The 19,526-nt window shown below is 49.8% G+C and overlaps 1 protein-coding gene across 6 annotated transcripts in view; it reads right to left on the bottom strand.

The window, feature by feature from the left end:
* Positions 1 to 7,530: 7,530 nt before the first annotated feature.
* CEP112 (centrosomal protein 112) overlaps positions 7,531 to 19,526 on the bottom strand; it is a 324,857-nt gene continuing 312,861 nt past the window's right edge. For 5 of the 6 annotated variants that reach the window (XM_055574950.1, XM_055574955.1, XM_055574953.1 and 2 more), the window contains 3 exons: positions 12,414 to 12,515; positions 9,169 to 9,233; positions 7,531 to 8,239 (listed from right to left, as the gene is read on the bottom strand). In XM_055574950.1, the coding sequence (XP_055430925.1) occupies positions 8,230 to 8,239; positions 9,169 to 9,233; positions 12,414 to 12,515 (177 nt within the window). In that variant the 3' untranslated portion in view covers positions 7,531 to 8,229. The remainder of the gene's footprint in view (positions 8,240 to 9,168; positions 9,234 to 12,413; positions 12,516 to 19,526) is intronic. The other variant, XM_055574952.1, reaches the window with a different exon arrangement.

Here is a 19,526-nt window from a genome sequence, read left to right as displayed (position 1 = left end):
TTAATAACTTCTCTGAAGACACAGTAGAATTACACTTTCTCTTCTTTGTGGTCAGAAGGTATAATGCAAAATTCAACTATTCTTAAAGGAACACTCACAGGTAAAACCATTACAACCAAGTAGGTGTCAGAGTGCAAACTATAACTCTGTAGACTGGAACTACTTAGATGCTGTTCCAGGGAAGTCATCCGACATCAGACTCTACTTACTTTTGGCCCAGAGACTCCTTCCAGAAGATGAGAGCTGCCCCAGGTTTACACGCGTTTCTGGGAACAGAGTGCCCCTCTCCAGCAGGAGAATGGCGTGCGCTCAAGAATCAAGCTCCCGACAAGCTGCAGCGTTTCTCAGTCTGCCTCTAGCTGATGCTGTCAGAAGAAGAGTGCCCCACTCCTAGGACACCAGCAGCAGGAAACCCCGAGTCATTGTCTACAACCCCCTGTCAGCTCTGCAATGGACAAACCAAATACTGACAAGCTTGAGAGCTGGGACCAGGTGCCAGCTTTTCTTTCCTCTGTAGCCAAGGGGTCAGATCCTGTTGTTGTTGATAGAATAGAGTCCAGGCCTCTCCTCATCCATGGAGGCAATGCAAAATAGTAGAAGGAGCAAAATCAAAATGTTGCTGTTTAGCCGCTAAGTTGCGTCTGACTCTTTGGGACCCCATGGACTGCAGCACCCCAGGCTCCTCTGTCCTCCGCTCTCTCCTGGAGTTTGCCCAAATTCGTGTCCATGAGTCAGTGTGGCTATCTAAAATAAAAGTAGAGGAAGCAAAAGTGAGCGAATCAGGGAGACACGGGTCCTACTTTGTCTTCATGGGTATGAGAAACGCAGCCTTGAGCAATTTTCCAGACGTCTCTTTCAGTTTCCTCAGGTGTAGGTAACGCTTAGCTCATGAAGTTACTGAGGACTGTGGGCAGATAAGGGGAGCCTTCACCTGCGGAATGTCTGGTGCGCACTGGACTTTGTAAACGGGCCACCTCAGTGAGTCTTCACACCACGGCCACTGTTTCCTCCATCTCGAAGGCCCTGAGCGCAAGAGCGGACGCCTGGCCAGCACCGGGTGGTCAGCTCGCCTGGACGTCTGTAATCTGACTCCAGCACACCTGGGAAAGCTGGTCTCCAAGTGCTTTTCTCCGAGCTTGCTGTGATCTGGACCATCCGGTCCTTCCCCACATCTCTACCGACTGAAATCTGACTCCTGTTCCAATGACCAGCTTAAATGTCACCCTCTCCCATGGGACCGCATTTCAAAATGCTACCACTTCCTTGGAGTTGCCATAAGACTTGGCATTTCCCCTGTACAAAGCTCTTGCCCTCCTCTTCTATCTTCTTTTCTCCATGTGTGCCTCATCGCCCCTTGTGGATGACAAGCTTGTCACGGGCCGGGGCAGGTCCTGCTTGCCCCGGGTTCGGCCCTGGGGTCTGTGGGAGGTGTGAGCTGGGAGCAGACGGGGGCTGAGCTCGTGGTACAGTTTGCAGGGGGTGAAGCGGCTCCTCTGGCATCACGTGGAACCAGACAGACAGCAGTCCCAGCGCGGGAGGCGGGGCAGTTCACCCCCCCTCCAGCGAGAAGGCAGATGGTGACAATTAGCGGTTCAGGAGAAACACCTAACAGCAGGGGCAGAGGGGGTCCACGTGGTTTGCAGCCTAATTAGCCTGTTAAAAAATTCTGCAAGAAACATACTACTGAAAAAGAACATCTGTCTATCTATACATGTAAAACTGAATCACTTTGCTGTCCACCTGAAGCATCAGAGATTCCCTGGTGGCTCAGATGGTAAAGAAATTGCCCACAATGCAGGAGACCCAGGTTCAATCCCTGGTCAGGAAGATCTCCTGGAGAAGGGACTGAGAACCTACTCCAGTATTCCTGCCTGGAGAATTCCATGGACAGAGGAGCCTGGCAGGCTACAGTCCATAGGTTGGAAAAGTTGGACACGCCTGAGCGACTAACACTTTCACTTTCATTGAAACATTGTAAATCAACTATACTTCAGTTAAAAAAAGAAAATTACTACAAGAAAAAAATGCATGGATAGGCCTTTGAAAGTGTATGGATTTACCATCACACACACACGCACACATGCTCTCTCTCCAAATAAGAACGTAGAAAACATTTTAAAAGAAAAAAAATTCCCTTAAATCCAATTTGTTTGCAATCCACATGCCCAAATGCATCAGTGAAAATGCTAAAGAAGAAAATCAGATAACAGAAGTGGGATCTCGGTCAGAGAAAGGGTCTCTGATGTTGGAAGAAATACCACTCTCAGCAGAAAACTGCTCCCAGATTATTAACTTGGAGACGGAGCCGGTGGGGACAGATGGAGGTGACCCCCGCGGCACCATGCAGGAGCTGGGCACCTGGAGTGGGTAAGTATATAGTGGGTGCAGTGACGGGTCCTGGCCGGGGATCGGTTCTCCACGCGGACTTCACACGGGACTGTGACCCACAGTAGCTGGGAAACATGAGCGTGTTCACAGGAGCCCGGGCTGGAGCAGAGTTCACGTGAACGTGGAGAGAGCAAGCTCCGGGGCCGCGTCAGTAAGTGTCCCCCTACCCCCCGACCTGCGAGAAGCCAGCCTGGGAAACGAAGCTGGCTTCTGAGAAACCTCCGCCGACGCCAAGGCATTTCTGCAAAGATGCAAGGTTCTCAGGACCCTTGCTAGCCTGTTAGGAGAACACTTCCTCTTCTGAAGGAAATTATGTTTCTATTTTTCTTTCCAGCCTTAAACAGGCCCTGCATGCAGGCCAGAGCTAAACGCCACTCAGACCAACAGTTCTGACTTTTTTCAAAACACATGCTGGTCACCAGTTTGGCTGAATCGTCCAGTGACCTGCAGCAGTCAGTGAGATGGGGAGAGTCAGACAGGGCGGGACCTCCCTCATGTCTGTGGGTGCTGGGCTGGGTTTTCCACGTTTACGGCTGCCCGCACTCCCCAGGTTCAGGCCGAGAGGAGTGATGCGGACCAGCTAGAAAGGGTGGGATGAGCAGAGATGACTGGGTGGGGGTGAGAAGGCTGATGGGCGACCAGGAGGCTGATTCGTCTGTTTATCCGGATGACTGAGCCACTTCCCTGAGCACTTCGTCAGTGTCTGTGGCTCAGGAAATGTTCCTTCAGGCTCATCATGTCCACATCCTTCCATGTGCCCGGTATTTCCACGAAAGAAGGAAAAACCAGGCTAAGCACAGGGTCTGTGTTTTGGTGGGCCTTATAATGATACACTAGCTGAGATAATTACAATAGGCCCTGCATTCCAAGCCCCAAACAGAGGAGAACTGGGAGAATCAGTCAACGCTGGTCACAACCATCTTCCCAAAGAGTTACAGAGGGAGACGGGGTCTCCCCAAATGTTCCTGACCCAAGCAGTGTCTCCAGACCGCTCACGTAATCTGTGGCTAGAAATACGACCCAGATCAACAGGATTCTTGGACAGGAAGGAACTTTCAAGTCATCACCTAGGCCTGCACTTTTCTAATCAATGTCTCACAGAACTTTAAACAATAAAATATGTGGACTATGGAAAAATGCTTCCATGGATCCAAGCATTTTAGGAGATTCCAGGTGAAAGAGTTGGGGCGGGGGTTTCTTCACCAAGGAGACGGTCATGGAATCTCTGACCTTGCCGGGGTCTCTGTCCTCTGCCTCTGGCTCTGGGGACAGAACCCGGCAGAAGCGAGGCTGTGCCCTTTCTGGGCCCAGGCTGCACACGGCCCTGGTGCTGTGGTGGTCTCTCGTGGGGGGGTTGTCTTGAGGGCTCCTCACAGCTGCAGGAGAGTGACCCATCGAGGGCTGGAGCCTCCCACGGCTGCGGCTCCGCTGACTGCACCTGCATGGGACCCTTGTGACCATGGCCTCGGCAAGCGGGTTGACCCTCAGCAACCAGAGAGATGATGATGTCAGTGCTTCAGCCGCTGGGCCTGGCACATGGCAGACGGTCAGTAACTATTTACTACATGGAAGCAGGAATGACCGGCGGGTGCTGTAAACACAAACCTTGCAGAGGGGGCCGGAGCCTGAGACGTTTCCTGAATCTGACAGCTGAAGACCAGTCGTACAGACAGGGCTTGATGGAATGCTGGTTTGAGAGACCCTGAAGTAGAGGACGGAAATGGTGCCCAGTAGGAAATACTGTTCTAGTTGTGCCCATGACAGTGGGGCTTCCCAGGTGGCTCAGTGGTTAAGAACCTGCCTGCCAAAGCAGGAGACCTGAGTTCAACCCCTGGGTTGGGAAGATCCCCTGGAGGAGGAAGTGGCAACCCGCTCCAGTGTTCTTGCCTGGAGAATCCCACGGGCAGAGGAGCCTGGTGGGCTATAGTCCATGGCGTCACAGAGTCAGATGCGACTGAGCATATATAACGTCAACACCCTTGGTGTTCTAGATTAGAGTAGTGAGGCCCAAGTCGGTGAAGGGAGCTGCCTAAAGGAAACGGCTTATCTGTAGACCCCACCTAGGAACTAGCTCCTCTTTCTAGCTGGAGTGAAGGAGTGTGGGCAGAGGGGTTTCACTCACGGAGGCCCATTTAGCTAATAAATCTACCAGGCTTCTCACCAGGTAACCCTCTTGCTTTGCTCTGTGATAGAGTCTTTGTTTCCAGCGAGCTGGTCTCTGTAAGACTCTCTTCAACGGTAGACTCCCGAAGAGGGTATAAGAGTATCTATTAGCCTCATGTCTAGACTAAGTTCAGTTCTGAAAACAACAGAATCTAAGGGAACATCTTGGGCCTTTGGCTTTAAAACATTTGCCTGGTGGAAATCTTGCTTAAAACTGAAATGTCTGGAAGAAGGGAGCTTCAGCTGCAGTGGATACTGGTGAGGATCCAGATTTCAAAATGCCTTCAATCTCACATTTCAAGTTGCCTTTTTCTTCCTCCATGGAGAAAGAAATAATATGATCTGAGGGTTGATTCAGTTCTTAAAACCGTAGGGAAGAATGTTAACACAGGTCAAAATCTGGGATCTTCAACTTTTACTTCTCAGATATGATTACAGCCCATGCCTCTACTTCCTAATCAAGCCTCCATATCCAAGAGGCACTTCAGCAGTTGAACAAAAGTTTCCTCTAATTATCTGCTTTTCCTACTTTGAATTGACCAACCATGTATCTCTTCCTGGCTTTATCAAAGGGACTGCCAGGGTGGAAGCACAGCCAATTCTAAGCGAGTGGTAGTTAGCAGACTCAAAATTGATCATGCATTTTAGTCCCAGTAACTTGCAATTTCTACACCCTTTGATAACCCACTTTAAAGCACAAACCGCCTTTAATGACAAGGCTTAAAAGAGACGACCTTTCTGAACAAAATATGAAAGCTGAGAGGAGACAGTTCTTTTAAGGCCACTGTGGATGAGGATGACCTTGTGTTCTGAAACCTTCCCCCCGCATTTTTGATGTTTTTACCTTTCCTCTTTACTCTGGGAAAGAAAGCTAGGACAGCCCTGCCTTCCGCAGATGGGAATGTGCTTCAATGAGAAGACTGCTGATTGTCAGCTCCAGCTCACGGCCCCCTCTCTGCCCCTCTCTGCCGAGGCCTTTAATGAGGCCACGCATGGGTGTGTACTGTCCTGCCGAGTCAGCCGCCTCGCGCTGCTCTGGGACGAGGTTTGACCCCAGCCCTCTCCCGCGGGCCACAAGTTGAGTGTCGCGCAGGCTAAGAAGCAAGCCCGTCCGCCTCTGCCGCCTCCCTCTCATCCCCTTTTTTCTCTGTGGTGCCCCTGGGTGGCTGCCGTCTGGGGAGCTGATTGTTGAGCAGGGACACGGCCAAACCTGGGGTCAGAGCCCTGAAGTGGCTCACTACGGGGATGCGGAAACGGGGGTCAAACAAAGCCCTGACACGTGCTGACGACTGAGGCCAGCGTTCACGTGAACCCTTCTCCAGCCGACCCCTTGTTGGACAGATGTGCTCACCAACGACACGGTGACCCCACAACTTTCCTCTGCTCAGTGAGGCCAGCCCCACCTGTTGGCAGCGGTGGGTCGACGTATGAGGGGCACAGGCGCCTGCTCAGGTACAGAGCCGCTAATAACTGCCAGAAATGCAGCTGAGTCAGGTATTGGTGATGAACAGTTGATCTTCCACCAGATAGAAAAAAGGATGACATGTCAGACGGCTTTACAATGAGGCGCACCGTCCCTAATGTATTCCCTGGGCACTCACTTCCTCTCCCAGTAACCACGGAAATACCGAGTGCCCCCCTCAGCAAGGAATCTGCAACGGGCTAAGTACAGTCTTTCCCTCCCTGTAGCAGAGAATGTTCACAGGAACATTCGTGTCGGCCACCTAATTCCTGTTACACAGAACCCAACCGACCAGTGTTTCAGTCCGCTGACTCCCAGAGTGAAACAGGATCTGGGTAATGTCAAAGGTCCACCTGCATTTGTAATTTCATAACCCTTGAAATAAGGAAAAGAAAGAATAGCAGGCAACTTTCCAAAACACCTACTGATATTTACTCATGGAGAACAAATACTCTGAGTGGGAGCCGGGCTCGAGCATACAACACCATCAGCAAAGCGCTTTCACTTCAAGCCGCTAATAACCGTCCTGCCTGACAAAACCTGCTGCCTGTCGACCCACTGTTCACGGTCCGGACAGAAGAACTAAAAATCAATCATGGCGTCACGATGGCTCCCTTCCGGGCACTGAGTCACAGTCTGGTACCGACTGCCTTCCCTTGTCAGGTCGTCGTAACAGCACACGACACTATTTCGCTTTTTCCCAAATAGTCCTTAGGCCAGTGCTACCATTTATTTTACAGGCAAGGAAAGCCCGAGCGTGCAGAGCACAGAGACTGGCATTCCTGGAGGAGGGGCCAGGGAACGTCCGCAGGCAGCGAGGTGGCAGCTGAGACAGTTCAGCACAAGGGCTGGAGGCCGCTCACCGCCCGCGGCCAGCAGGCAGCGGTCAGGCTGACCTGCGCCTGGCTTTGGACGCAGCTGTAAAATCTGCTGCTCCCTTATCATCCCCACGTCTCAGTCACAGCACAAAATCGGTAATTAATCCTCAGGCAGCAGACGATGACGATGGGTGTGGGAAAGAGAAAAGAATTTGAAAAACTGTAAATAAACGTCCTGCCCTGTCCTTTCACAGTAAACCAGATGACTCCCGCCCCGCCCACGGCCCAGAATTTTCCAGCAGCTCAGAGGGCCCGAGGCGCGCACCACAGCACAGCCAAGAGAACGCGCCCATCCTCTGCAGCTCAGCATTTCCTTGGCAAGGTGGGGCTGACCCTTGAGTACAGAGCTGCTTCCTGGCCTCTGGGTGGGCACTAAAACGCCAGATTCTCTCCGCAGGCGGACCCGGCAAAGTCATTCCACCATCACTTGCCAGGGTATTGAGCGGCCTCCCAACCCATCTCAACGTTCGGAGGCTTCCGTAAGGAGCATCCATTGAGGTCATAATTCAACCACAGCCATAAAGTCAGAGATCGAGCAGGTGACAGTAAAACCACAGCTGCCACCCAAGTCGCACCCTACTCGGCCTCTAGAGCCCACATGAGATCGGAGACCAGCGGGAGGGCACTCGGACTCATGTCAGTTGCCTCAGCGATTTTTATTCTAAAGAAACACACTACGTATGAATGTGATCTTTGACCTGACATAAGATATTTTCTCCCCATAGCATGATTTGAGATGGTCAGTATTTTCCAGAGAAAAAATACCATGTCATCTTTAGTCTAGCATATGAGGTGCAATAAAAATGTAGAAATAAAATCGATAAGTAAAAAATAATAGTTTAATAATATATGAACATGAAGATAATGCAAACACATTAATATTGATATGCTACAAACGTGATCTGGAGCAGTGGCAACTGGTAAAATTCTATGCAAAGGCATCCATGAGGCATTGCGACGATTCATTTCTTTCTCCCAAACCAGCAATTCTCAGGACACACTCAAATGTACACAAATATGGAAAGTGGAAATAAAGGAACATTAAAAAAAAAAAATAGGCAGACACACAAAACCAGCCATTGCTGTATGAGTGATGGACGTTTTTATGATCTTAATTACATTTAAATATCAAAAAATGCCACTGCTCTCACAGTTTACTGAAATAATATCCGAATCTTCAAACCTGCTGGAAGAAATCTGCGGTGCAGCTGGGACGGCTGGATCCACCGCTCTCTCCGGGGTGATGTGGGGGGTCTCCACACGGTCACCTGAAAGGCAGATCCCAGAGTTACGGCTTTCCTGGCGTCCCGGCCCATCCGAAGTCACATATGCTCTAATTCAGGAGGAGCTGGATGTGGGGTGGGAGGGATGCTTGATGTCAAAACCAGTGTTGATGTTGTTCATCATCAACACCCAGAAGGGATCAAGTCCTCTCTATACCAAGGAACAGAAGCTTTTGAAAAGTGAACGAGTCACGAAGTTTTCACTTTTTAAAAAACGATTGAAGTCTAGCTGATTTACAATGCTGTTTCAGCTGTATAGCACACTGATTTAGGGGTGTGTGTGTGTGTGTGTGTGTGTATGTGCTTTTTCCGATTCTCTCCCCTTAGAGGCTGTGGCGAGACACTGAACACAGTCCCCTGTGCGGCACAGTAGGCCTCTGTCGTTTACTGGAGTCATGTATGGCAGCGTCTCCGGAGTTTTTACTTTTAATTCAATGCCAAATGGCTCAGCTTTTCATTGAACAAGGGGAGGGCTGTTGGGGCAGGTAAATGCAACCCAGGTCAGCGACGTCTCGAGAACCTTTGACCAGAATGGTCTCCTGCGTCCCTGAAACGGGGGCCCTGGGGTCACCAGGGTCCTGGCCAGCACGGTGACGTCACTGAGCCTTTATCTCTGGGACCTGGAGCTCCTGTGTCCACGCTGAGCTCAAGGGACGTGGGCCCTAAAGCGGTGGGCAACCAGGACCGCGTTCAGCCCACCATCTCAGGAGGGAGACCTGCTCCTTAAGCTGCAGCTGGGCTTGCAGAGCACATCCCGTCCTGACCCTGCCGCAGCCCAGGCCCGTCAGGGGCCGCTGACCCTCGCTGATAGCGCTGATGGAGCATGATGATGCTGGGGCGGGGGGAGGGCTCCTCCAGTACACGCTCTTCACTAAAAATTAGTCTTTTTCTAACACTGGTAAGTTTGTGCCTTTTAATGAAGACTCTAGCTCCCGGGCAGGAGCCTCCCAGGTGAAACGCACTGACTGGTCAGGAGGCCTGCGGGCGGCCGTACCTTCTGCTTTGGTAGGCGGTCAGCTCATCCTGTAGGACAGACGCCCGCTTCTGCAGGAAGTTAACCTGGAAAAGAGGCCCCGGGTGAGAGGAGGCACGGGGGGTTTCCTCGGCGACACGGGAGGGTCGCTGACCCCTGGGTGAAACACAGGCCCCTGGGAACCTGATGCTGTGGCTCCACATTTGACCACATCCACCCCCCCCCAACCCCCCCCCCCCCCCCCACCGGGAAGCCATCAGAGGCTGCAGAGGCGGGTCCACAGCCCACACCGCAGAGACGAGGGAGCTGGCCCACCCTGGCGGCTTCGTCTCCGCCTCCTCCATCACTTTCCGCCCCACGTCCTCCTGATCACTGGCCTTGACACAGGCCTTCTGCCCATGGCCCAGTCCCGGGCTCAGGGTCTCGGCCCCTGCCCACCTCGCCGCCTCTGCCTGCGAGCCGGTCAGCGGCCCCGCCTCTGTGTTCTCCTGCTCTGTTAGCACTGATCCAGCTGCCTGTGCAAGAGCCCTTCTGTGTGGGGCGGGTGGCGTTGGAGCACCTGTGTGCCCCCGTCTCCTTTTCAGGGCAGAGACGTGGCTGGCACCCCCGGCTGCTGACGGAAGGAACGAGTGAGAAGGAAGCAAATCGCCGCCTGCCGAGACCGCCGTCTGCCCCCGGGGAGTCCCCGGGGCTGCAGAGGCTGTGCTCTGCTGTGCACTGTGCTTGGATCAGGCCAACTTGGGCTCAGTTCCTGGTGTGGCTCCCACGGTTCTAGAAAGTCCTTTTTGCTTCTGATGCTCACCTGTGAACTGGGGTGAACGACAGCCACTTGCCAAGGTCATGAGATGTCATGAAGGGACTAAATCTGGGGCAGGTGCCTAGTATTGAGCTCTAGGCCGGTACTGCCCATGGTCCCTGCCCTGACAGCCTGCCAGTGGAGCCAGGGCGAGGGGTGCGGGGACCTGAGCTGCCCCCAGGCCTGCAGGGTGCGGCCGAGGGGTCCCGAAGCGCAAAGCTCCGGCTCTGCCGCTGCACGATTAAAGACACCTGTGTCAGGTGGAAACTCAAAGGCGCTGTATACAACCGCTCGGGTGGTTTTCTGATGACCAACACTGCTGCTGAATGCAATCAGAGTCGGTGGCTTCCGATCACTTCAGAACTGTGTGCTCTCGTCCCTGGTCTGAATGGAAACCATGGTGACGGTGGCTCCTGAGCCACAGTTACGCAGGAGAGGCCAGCTGGCAAAGCGGAAAGCCTGCCTGCAGGAGCAGCATGTAGGGCTCATCTAAAGGGGTGCACGCCTCACCCTGGTCTCAAGGCTACCTGTTGCTCTAGTGTGCCCCGGGACAGTTCACGAGGTCCACTTACGTCCTCCTCCCTGCCCCCACCGTGCTTTGCGATTGGAATTCCAACAATTTTCACAAACACGGGCACCTGTGCTTTCAAAGTGAATCTTCCCCCTGCCCGGCCTGGGACTCTGCTGTGCAGCTGCTGACTTGGGGCCGGCACGCAGCTGACAGCCCTCACCTTCTGGGTCAACGTCCAGTTTTAGGAGCTGAAGCGCTTCTGTTACAGTGACTGATATGAAGGATAACAGAAGCCCTGCAGGTGGATATCAGATTTCTGTCTTTTTAAAACAACAACTCCTCTGAAGGTGCTAGGTCCCACACAGCCGGCCCCAAGGAAGGGCTCCTACGCAGTTAAGGGAGAACCGCACCTGAAGGAGAGCTTTTCATGTACCTAAAGATGACGTAACCCTCTCTAAGGACTTCCCCGGTGGTTCAGGGGGAAAGAATCCACCTGCAACGCAGGAGACGCGGGTTTGATCCCTGGGTACGGAAGATCCCCTGGAGGAGGGCAGGGCAACCCACTCCAGTGTTCTTGCCTGGAGAATCCCATGGACAGAGGAGCCTGGAGGGCTGCAGTCCATGGGGTCATAGAGTCGGACACGACTGAGGCTGAGCGTGCGCGCAACCCCTTCTAGGTTAACCCTCTCCTGCCATGTCTGTTTTTGTTGGTAGGCGTGAGTATGGCCAGACTCCTTAGTCCAGAAGTGGGAGCTAACCGTAGCATGAGGATGGATGTAATGGGCTTCTCATTTCAGGTAAGAGGCTTTTACTGAGGGGACAGAAAAGGCACAGCTCTCATGCGCCACGCATCCACCCCTCACATGTAAACAGACAATGCGAGTGGCCTTAAACTGGGTTATCGGTTTTCTTTGTAAATACATGTACTGGGCACCTTCTCTGTGGCAGGCACTGTTCTTGGCACAGAAAGCAGAGAAATTTTTCTCTTGCAGAGCTTCTCCAGGAAAAAAAAAAGTATGTTTTAAGTTTCTAAGTGTTTTAGAAATGGGAATATGTGAACTCTTTCTCATACTGAGTTAAAACATTTGATTTTTAAAAAAGTACCCATATAAAATCTAAAAAATTATGTATCTATAAAATATATACAGCAATTTATAAAACATGTTTTAGAGAAAGCTTATGTAGGAAGTTTTTTGCACTCATACTCAGCCACTAAGTCATGTTCGAGTCTTTGTGAGCCCATGGACTGCAGCCCACCAGGCTCCTCTGTCCTTGAGATTCTCCAGGCAAGAATGCTGGAGTGGGTTGCCCTGCCCTCCTCCAGGGGATCTTCCCAACTCAGGGATCGAACCTGAGTCTGCTGCACTGGCAGGTGGATTCTTTACCACTGAGCCACCAGGGAAGACCAGGAAGTTTTAGTATCAAAACTGAAGTCAATTTTATTTTTTATAAACTACCAAGAATTACATGTTTCAGCAGAAATCTTTAACCAAATTGTTTGAATACTATGTCATTACCCTACTTTGATCTTAAAATGCATCTTCTTATCTCTAATAATCATATAAAATACATCAGAATAAAAACACTTAGCCCTGTTTTTTACTTCTTCACACATTCACATCGTAAGAAGTAAGCAACGTGCTAAGTGATTGCATTTCAGGCCTGGTACCAAGAATAAAAGGGTGAGTCTGTATTGGAATGTGGACTGTAAATAAAAGTAACCGTAACTGAACTTTTCAATTTCAAGGATGCTTTCAAGAAAGCCTTATCAAGCAGAGAGTTCTTAAAATGGTCAGAAAAATTCTAAAACCTCCCCAAAACACAAAACACTTCACCCTGGCACCAAGTTATTCCACAACACCGCACTGATTTCTGGCACCAGTTCGGAAGAAGCTTATTAATTAAAACGTGCAGCCAGCCACCTGAGCCCACAGGATGCTTCTGAGTTCTAGGCATTACCTGTGACTTTAGGGAGGAGATGGTGTCTTCAAGTTCTTGTCTTAGAGATGCCGGCATCAACCCTTTAAATTTTGTTTCATATTCTTGTCGTATGTAAGTTATCTAGAGTGAAAAAACAGCAAATTTTTTTAACCACAGAAATGACTGGTTTGAATTTAAGAAATCACAGGAAAATATCATTACAAAGGTAAGTTTGTTACATGAAGTCAGAAGCCAGACAGCTGGCATGTGATATGGGGAAACACAGTCACAAACTGAAAAGGTACCCAGTCATCCTGGAGAGTCTGCGGGAGGCAGTCCCTGCAGCAGCATTTTGTTTCGCTAAAAGCCCTGTTAGCACAGCTTTCAGCACTAAGTAAGGAAAACACTTGTCCTCTGCTCTCACGATGCACGCACGATGCTAATCCTACCTCCTCTTCTCGTTTGGGGAGTGGATGCTGGGCCCGCTATGCTGTGTGTGAGGATGACCCGTAGCGCGTGGTCAGGAGGCTCAGACACTCCCCCACGCTGTCTCGGTGCCTGGGTGCTTGGTACCCTCACGTGATTATGAAGACACAAGGGAAGGAAAACCTGCACAGCCACGTCTCCAAGTGCCCCTAGACGTGTAGACCAGGGCACAGCACCCTCGGCACCACGAGTATGTCTGATTCACGAGTTTCCCGCTGCCTCTAGAATACATCCAGGTCTTATTCTGCGAACAGGTGGCCACTGGGCTCGTCAAGCTACAAACAGGCACCGAAGGTGGAGGGAAGTCTGTGAGCCTGTGTCTGAGCAGGATGGAGAGGCGAGTCTGTGTGTGGAGGACAGTCTGGGAGCCTGTGTCTGAGCAGGATGCAGAGGCGTGTCTGTGTGTGAGTCTGAGTGCAATTGTCCTTCCTGCTGTCTTTCTCCAGCTCTGTCTATTCCTTTCTCCTAGTCTGAGATGCTGTGGAATTTGAAAATTTGTTGCATGTGTTGTGGGGACTTAACTGAATATTAAAGCTGAATTGCAGTGTACCCCACAGACGATTCATTGGACACACCTGGAAACAGGCACCTGACTATGAAAGTAAGTGCAGCTGAGTTCAGTTAGACAAGTCAATGGACTTCTTGAGTATGTTAAAACTGCTAGCCTTTAATTCCAAAAGTCTCTTACACTAGACTAAATTAAGGAAGAAATGTGCTCTAATAGTTTATTTTACTTCCTACTCAAGTCCCATTGCAAGTGTTCTTGAATGTGATTTTTTAAATTTTTGGCAAAGTACTTTTTGAGGTATGTTATAATCTTGTGATTTATATCCAAAGGGAAAAGAAAAAGGATGAAAATGATCTTCCCCACTGATGAAATGTTTGATTCTTCCCATTTTATCTTCTTGGACTTAAGTCCAATAGTAACATCTGTCAACTGACTTAAATGAAAGGCAAACACCAGGAAAAACACATGACTTGTAAGTCAGACCTTAGGGGCAGCCTCAGCAGGTCTCACAGGCTATGGTATATTGACTGTTTTTTTCTATCACTCAATGCTGGCTCTGGAATTTTGAGCTACTACTCTATTTTACAAAACAATTGTATGTATTTATTTTTGCCTGTGCTGGGTCTTCACTGCCGAGAGGGCATTCTCTAGTTGTGGCGAGCAGGGGCTATTCTCCAGGTGCGGTGTGTGGGCGTCTCATTGACTGGCGTCTGGTTGCTGAGCAGGGGCTCTACGCACACGGGCTCAGCAGGTGAGGCTCCTGGGCTCTACAGTAGTTCTGACCCACGGGCTTGGCTGCTGTCTGTGGTATGCAGGATCTTCCCAGACCAGGGATTGAAGCTGTGTCTCCTCGCCCTGTGTTGGCAGGCAGATTCTCTACCGCTGAGCCACCAGGGAAGCCCTGACCAACCGCCTTTAAAACTGCTCACGTTTGCTCTAGTTTCTCTGTCCCTGCTTGTTGGCAGTGTCTGCCCACAACCTGTCCATGTGAAATACATCTTGGCTGGGTATAAAAACGATCCTGTCCAGTTTCTCTCTCAGAAAGACAGACGCATATCAGTGTGTTCTTTAAATGCTTTGGCATTATGAAGAACTATTTGTTTCAAAGAACTGTAATTTGTCTGAACCTTTTCCCTGCTTCTTGGGTAATTTCCCATTTGGTCTATGTTCTAATTTGATTTTTGCTTATATTCTTTCTCTCTCAATCTAGCAAGGATCTTATGCTAACTCCTTTCTCTTAAAAAAAGTGAAAATTTCATTTCTGAATGGGACCGATTTCTGAATGGGAGCGATTTTTCTGGATGTTGAGGTAGGGGAGTGAGCGGGGCAGCCATGATTCACTGTTGCTTCTGCAGCACCCTTTGACCAAACCTATCATTTCATCTCACCTCAAGGACAGCATGGCAACCCACTCCAATATTCTTGCCTGGGAAAACCCATGGACAGAGAAGCCTGGTGGGCTACAGTCCATGGGGTCTGAAAGGGTCAGAGACAACTGAGTGGCTGAAAAACAGCAAAAGGCACCTTTGCCAACCTCTTAACATGGGCTGGAGTTCACAGGAAGCAGAACATACCCAAAGACACACAGCTGGGCTCCTGTGACCAGCACCTGTGCCAGATGAGACAGGAAATGGGGGCCAGAGGGCAGTCCACCTTCAGGCTTTTAAGACAGGCTGGGGTTCTGGTGACTTCCCTGGTGGTCCAGTGGTTTGGAATCTGCACTTTCACTGCTGAGGGTTTGATCCCTGGTAGGGGAACTAAGGTCCTGAATGCAAAAGTAGGAAGTCAAGAAACACCTGGAGTAACAGGCAAATTTGGCCTTGGAATACGGAATGAAGCAGGGCAAAGGCTAATAGAGTTTTGCCAAGAAAATGCACTGGTCACAGCAAACACCCTCTTCCAACAACACAAGAGAAGACTCTACACATGGACATCACCAGATGGTCAACACCGAAATCAGATTGATTATATTATTTGCAGCCAAAGATGGAGAAGCTCTATACAGTCAACAAAAACAAGACCAGGGGCTGACTGTGGCTCAGATCATGAACTCCTTATTGCCAAATTCAGACGTAAATTGAAGAAAGTAGAGAAAACCACTAGACCATTCAGGTACGACCTAAATCAAATCCCTTATGATTATACACTGGAAGTGAGAAATAGATTTAAGGGCCTAGATCTGATAGATAGAGTGCCTGATGAACTATGGACTGAGGTTCATGACATTGTACAGGAGACAGGGATCAAGACCATCCCCATGGAAAAGAAATGCAAAAAAGCAAAATGGCTGTCTGGGGAGGCCTTACAAATAGCTGTGAAAAGAAGAGAAGCAAAAAGCAAAGGTGAAAAGGAAAGATATAAGCATCTGAATGCAGAGTTCCAAAGAATAGCAAGATGAGATAAGAAAGCCTTCCTCAGTGATCAATGCAGTGAAATAGAGGAAAACAACAGAATGGGAAAGACTAGAGATCTCTTCAAGAAAATTAGAGATACCAAGGGAACATTTCATGCAAAGATGGGCTCGATAAAGGACAGAAATGGTATGGACCTAACAGAAGCAGAAGATATTAAGAAGAGGTGGCAAGAATACACAGAAGAACTGTACAAAAAAGATCTTCACGACCCAGATAATCATGATGGTGTGATCACTGACCTAGAGCCAAACATCCTGGAATGTGAAGTCAAATGGGCCATAGAAAGCATCACTACGAACAAAGCTAGTGGAGGTGATGGAATTCCAGTTGAGCTATTTCAAATCCTGAAAGATGCTGCTGCAAAAGTGCTGCACTCAATATGCCAGCAAATTTGGAAAACTCAGCAGTGGCCACAGGACTGGAAAAGGTCAGTTTTCATTCCAATCCCAAAGAAAGGCAATGCCAAAGAATGCTCAAACTACCGCACAATTGCACTCATCTCATGTGCTAGTAAAGTAATGCTCAAAATTCTCCAAGCCAGGCTTCAGCAATACGTGAACTGTGAACTTCCTGATGTTCAAGCTGGTTTTAGAAAAGGCAGAGGAACCAGAGATTAAATTGCCAACATCTGCTGGATCATGGAAAAAGCAAGAGAGTTCCAGAAAAACATCTATTTCTGCTTTATTGACTATGCCAAAGCCTTTGACTGTCACAATAAACTGTAGAAAATTCTGAAAGAGATGGGAATACCAGACCACCTGATCTGCCTCTTGAGAAATCAGTATGCAGGTCAGGAAGCAACAGTTAGAACTGGACATGGAACAACAGACTGGTTCCAAATAGGAAAAGGAGTACATCAAGGCTGTATATTGTCACCCTGCTTATTTAATTATATGCAGAGTACAGTATGAGGAACGCTGGACTGGAAGAAACACAAGCTGGAATCAAGATTGCCGGGAGAAATATCAATAACCTCAGATATGCAGATGACACCACCCTTATGGCAGAAAGTGAAGAGGAACTCAAAAGCCTCTTGAAGAAAGTGAAAGTGGAGAGTGAAAAAGTTGGCTTAAAGCTCAGCATTCAGAAAATGAAGATCATGGCATCCGGTCCCATCACTTCATGGGAAATAGATGGGGAAACAGTGGAGACAGTGTCAGACTTTATTTTTCTCGGCTCCAAAATCACTGCATATGGTGACTACAGCTATGAAATTAAAAGACGCTTACTCCTTGGAAGGAAAGTTATGGGCAACCTAGATAGCATATTCAAAAGCAGAGACGTTACTTTGCCAACAAAGGTTCATCTAGTCAAGGCTATGGTTTTTCCAGAGGTCATGTATGGATGTGAGAGTTGGACTGTGAAGAAGGCTGAGTGCCAAAGAATTGATGCTTTTGAACTGTGGTGTTGGAGAAGAGTCTTGAGAGTCCCTTGAACTGCAAGGATATCCAACCAGTCCATTCTGAAGGAGATCAGCCCTGGGATTTCTTTGGAAGGGATGATGCTGAAGCTGAAACTCCAGTACTTTGGCCACCTCATGCGAAGAGTTGACTCATTGGAAAAGACTCTGATGCTGGGAGGGCTTGGGGGCAGGAGGAGAAGGGGATGACAGAGGATGAGATGGCTGGATGGCATCACTGACTCGATGGATGTGAATCTGGGTGAACTCTGGGAGTTGGTGATGGACAGGGAGGCCTGGCGTGCTGTGATTCATGGGGTCGCAAAGAGTTGGACACGACTGAGTGACTGAACTGAACTGAACTGTGGCCAAAAAAAAAAAAATAGAGGCTGCAGTTTCTGTTTTTACAGATTGGATAAATCAGTACTTTGGCTTGGTCCATTTGGACAGACGTGAGAGTAGAATTTCTGTTAGGAACAGTCTGGTTAAATGCCCTTTAAAAGCCTTGTGTGTGCTGCTCCTGGCTCAGACAAAACCCACACGACCCTAAGACTCAGCACAGAGAGAGGAGCGCGTGTGCTGGTCGATGAGGAAGGAGGCGCCTTGTCTTCCTCATCGTTATTCTCACCAATGTGCTTCTCCACGAATGTCTCTGCGCATTCTTCATAAAACTGTTGCCCACATCTTCTTTAAAACACACCAAGCCAACAAAGGTCAAATCAAGAGCAGGAAGATTTTGTTCATATTAAAAATGTACTGAGATCTAGAAACATATTCAGATGACGTCTGAGAAGAACTCACCGTGGAGAGTAAAAAAGACAAAGAAGAAAGCCCTCTGCCAGTGCTGGGGGCAGCGGGCTGCTCCATCCTTGGCGGCACAGTTTTTTTCTTGACTTCAGTGATGGAGGAACATCACTCTCTAAATTTAGAAATAAAGACCCTAAACACCGTGCTGATGAGATGACTGACAACGCTTCACATGGCCCTTCTGCCTGTTCATTGGTCCTTACGGTAAAACATACTATGGTGAAAACTTTACTACCCTGTCTATACGTGAAGACAAACAGCAAGGGTCTTCTCTTCCTCGGATGGAGTTCTCAGGTGTGTGCTTGCTTTATTTGCGACCATCGGTGGCTGCTCTCAGGAGCATCTCTCTGGGCAGCTCGAGTGGTGACTGAGACTTCCGGGCAGTTCCCTCCCTGCCCTGTATCTTGCCCATGAATTTAACACTGACCCTGGGCTTCCCTGCTGGCTCAGTGGTAAACAGTCCACCTGCAATGCAGGAGAGCCCGGTTTGATTCCTGGGTTGGGAAGATCCCCTGGAGAAGGGATAGGCTGCCCACTGCAGTATTCTTGGGCTCCCCTTGTGGCTAAGCTGGTAAACAATCCACCTGCAATACGAGAGACCTGGGTTTGATCCCTGGGTTGGGAAGATTCCCCTGGAGAAGGGGAAGGCTACCCACTCCAGTCTTCTGACTTGGAGAATTCCATGGACTGTATAGAACACGGGGTTGCAAAGAGTTGGACATGACTGAGTGACTTTCACTTTCACTTCGGCAGCAACAAGTCTGAGATTTTGGAATAAAGATACTATTTTACCCTGCATTACGGAATGCTTTCCCCGCCCCCAACTTTGAGAAAATCTTTCCATAATACCTCCTCGATTTCAGTGACTTCTGTTGCCACATCACAGGCTTTTCCATGCCCGCTCTGCTGGCCCCTGGCCCTCTGGCTCCCTGGCAAGCCGGGCCCTCCCCCACTGCTGGGACAAGAGGTAAGGACAGGAGGGACCTGGGGTCTGAGGCCCAGAATGTGGAAGCAGCTGGATTTTTCTCCCAAGCTCAGCCCTGTCTTCAGACCTCGGGACCTGGGAGGGGCCAGCTTCATTAACCCCGTTTGGGCGGCCTGGCATTGCCCACTGTTCGAGGTCCAGCCAGGATGGAGTGCGGGCTGTGACACGGAGCTGCTGGGACAGGCGCTTCCTCTTCTGTGGTTTGAGCCTGGAAGTGCAGGCCAGGAGCTGCTCGCGGCTGTCCTGCAACCACGAGGAAGAGAACTTGCTGAGAACGGAGCCAACGATAAGGGAACAGCCTCAAAACGGAGCGCAAGCCCCTGGCTTCTGGCCACAGAACTTGCGTGACTGGATCAGGCCTCCCTTGAAGCCAGCGCTGAGGCTCAGTTACACGGAACAAAGCATTCTCACTGTTTAAACCAGTATGAGTTTCAAGCAGCTATTTCTACTGGATTACGTGAAAACTGCCAGGGCCTGGACTGTGCGCCTGATGACGAGCTGGCCCGGCCGCCCAGCCGGGGACAAGGATGTGTGGTGACGACGTGGCGCCGGC

This window comes from Bubalus kerabau, chromosome 4, assembly GCF_029407905.1.
Source record: "Bubalus kerabau isolate K-KA32 ecotype Philippines breed swamp buffalo chromosome 4, PCC_UOA_SB_1v2, whole genome shotgun sequence".
Classification (NCBI taxonomy): Eukaryota; Metazoa; Chordata; class Mammalia; order Artiodactyla; family Bovidae; genus Bubalus; species Bubalus kerabau.
This window is presented reverse-complemented; position numbering and strand designations above follow the sequence as displayed.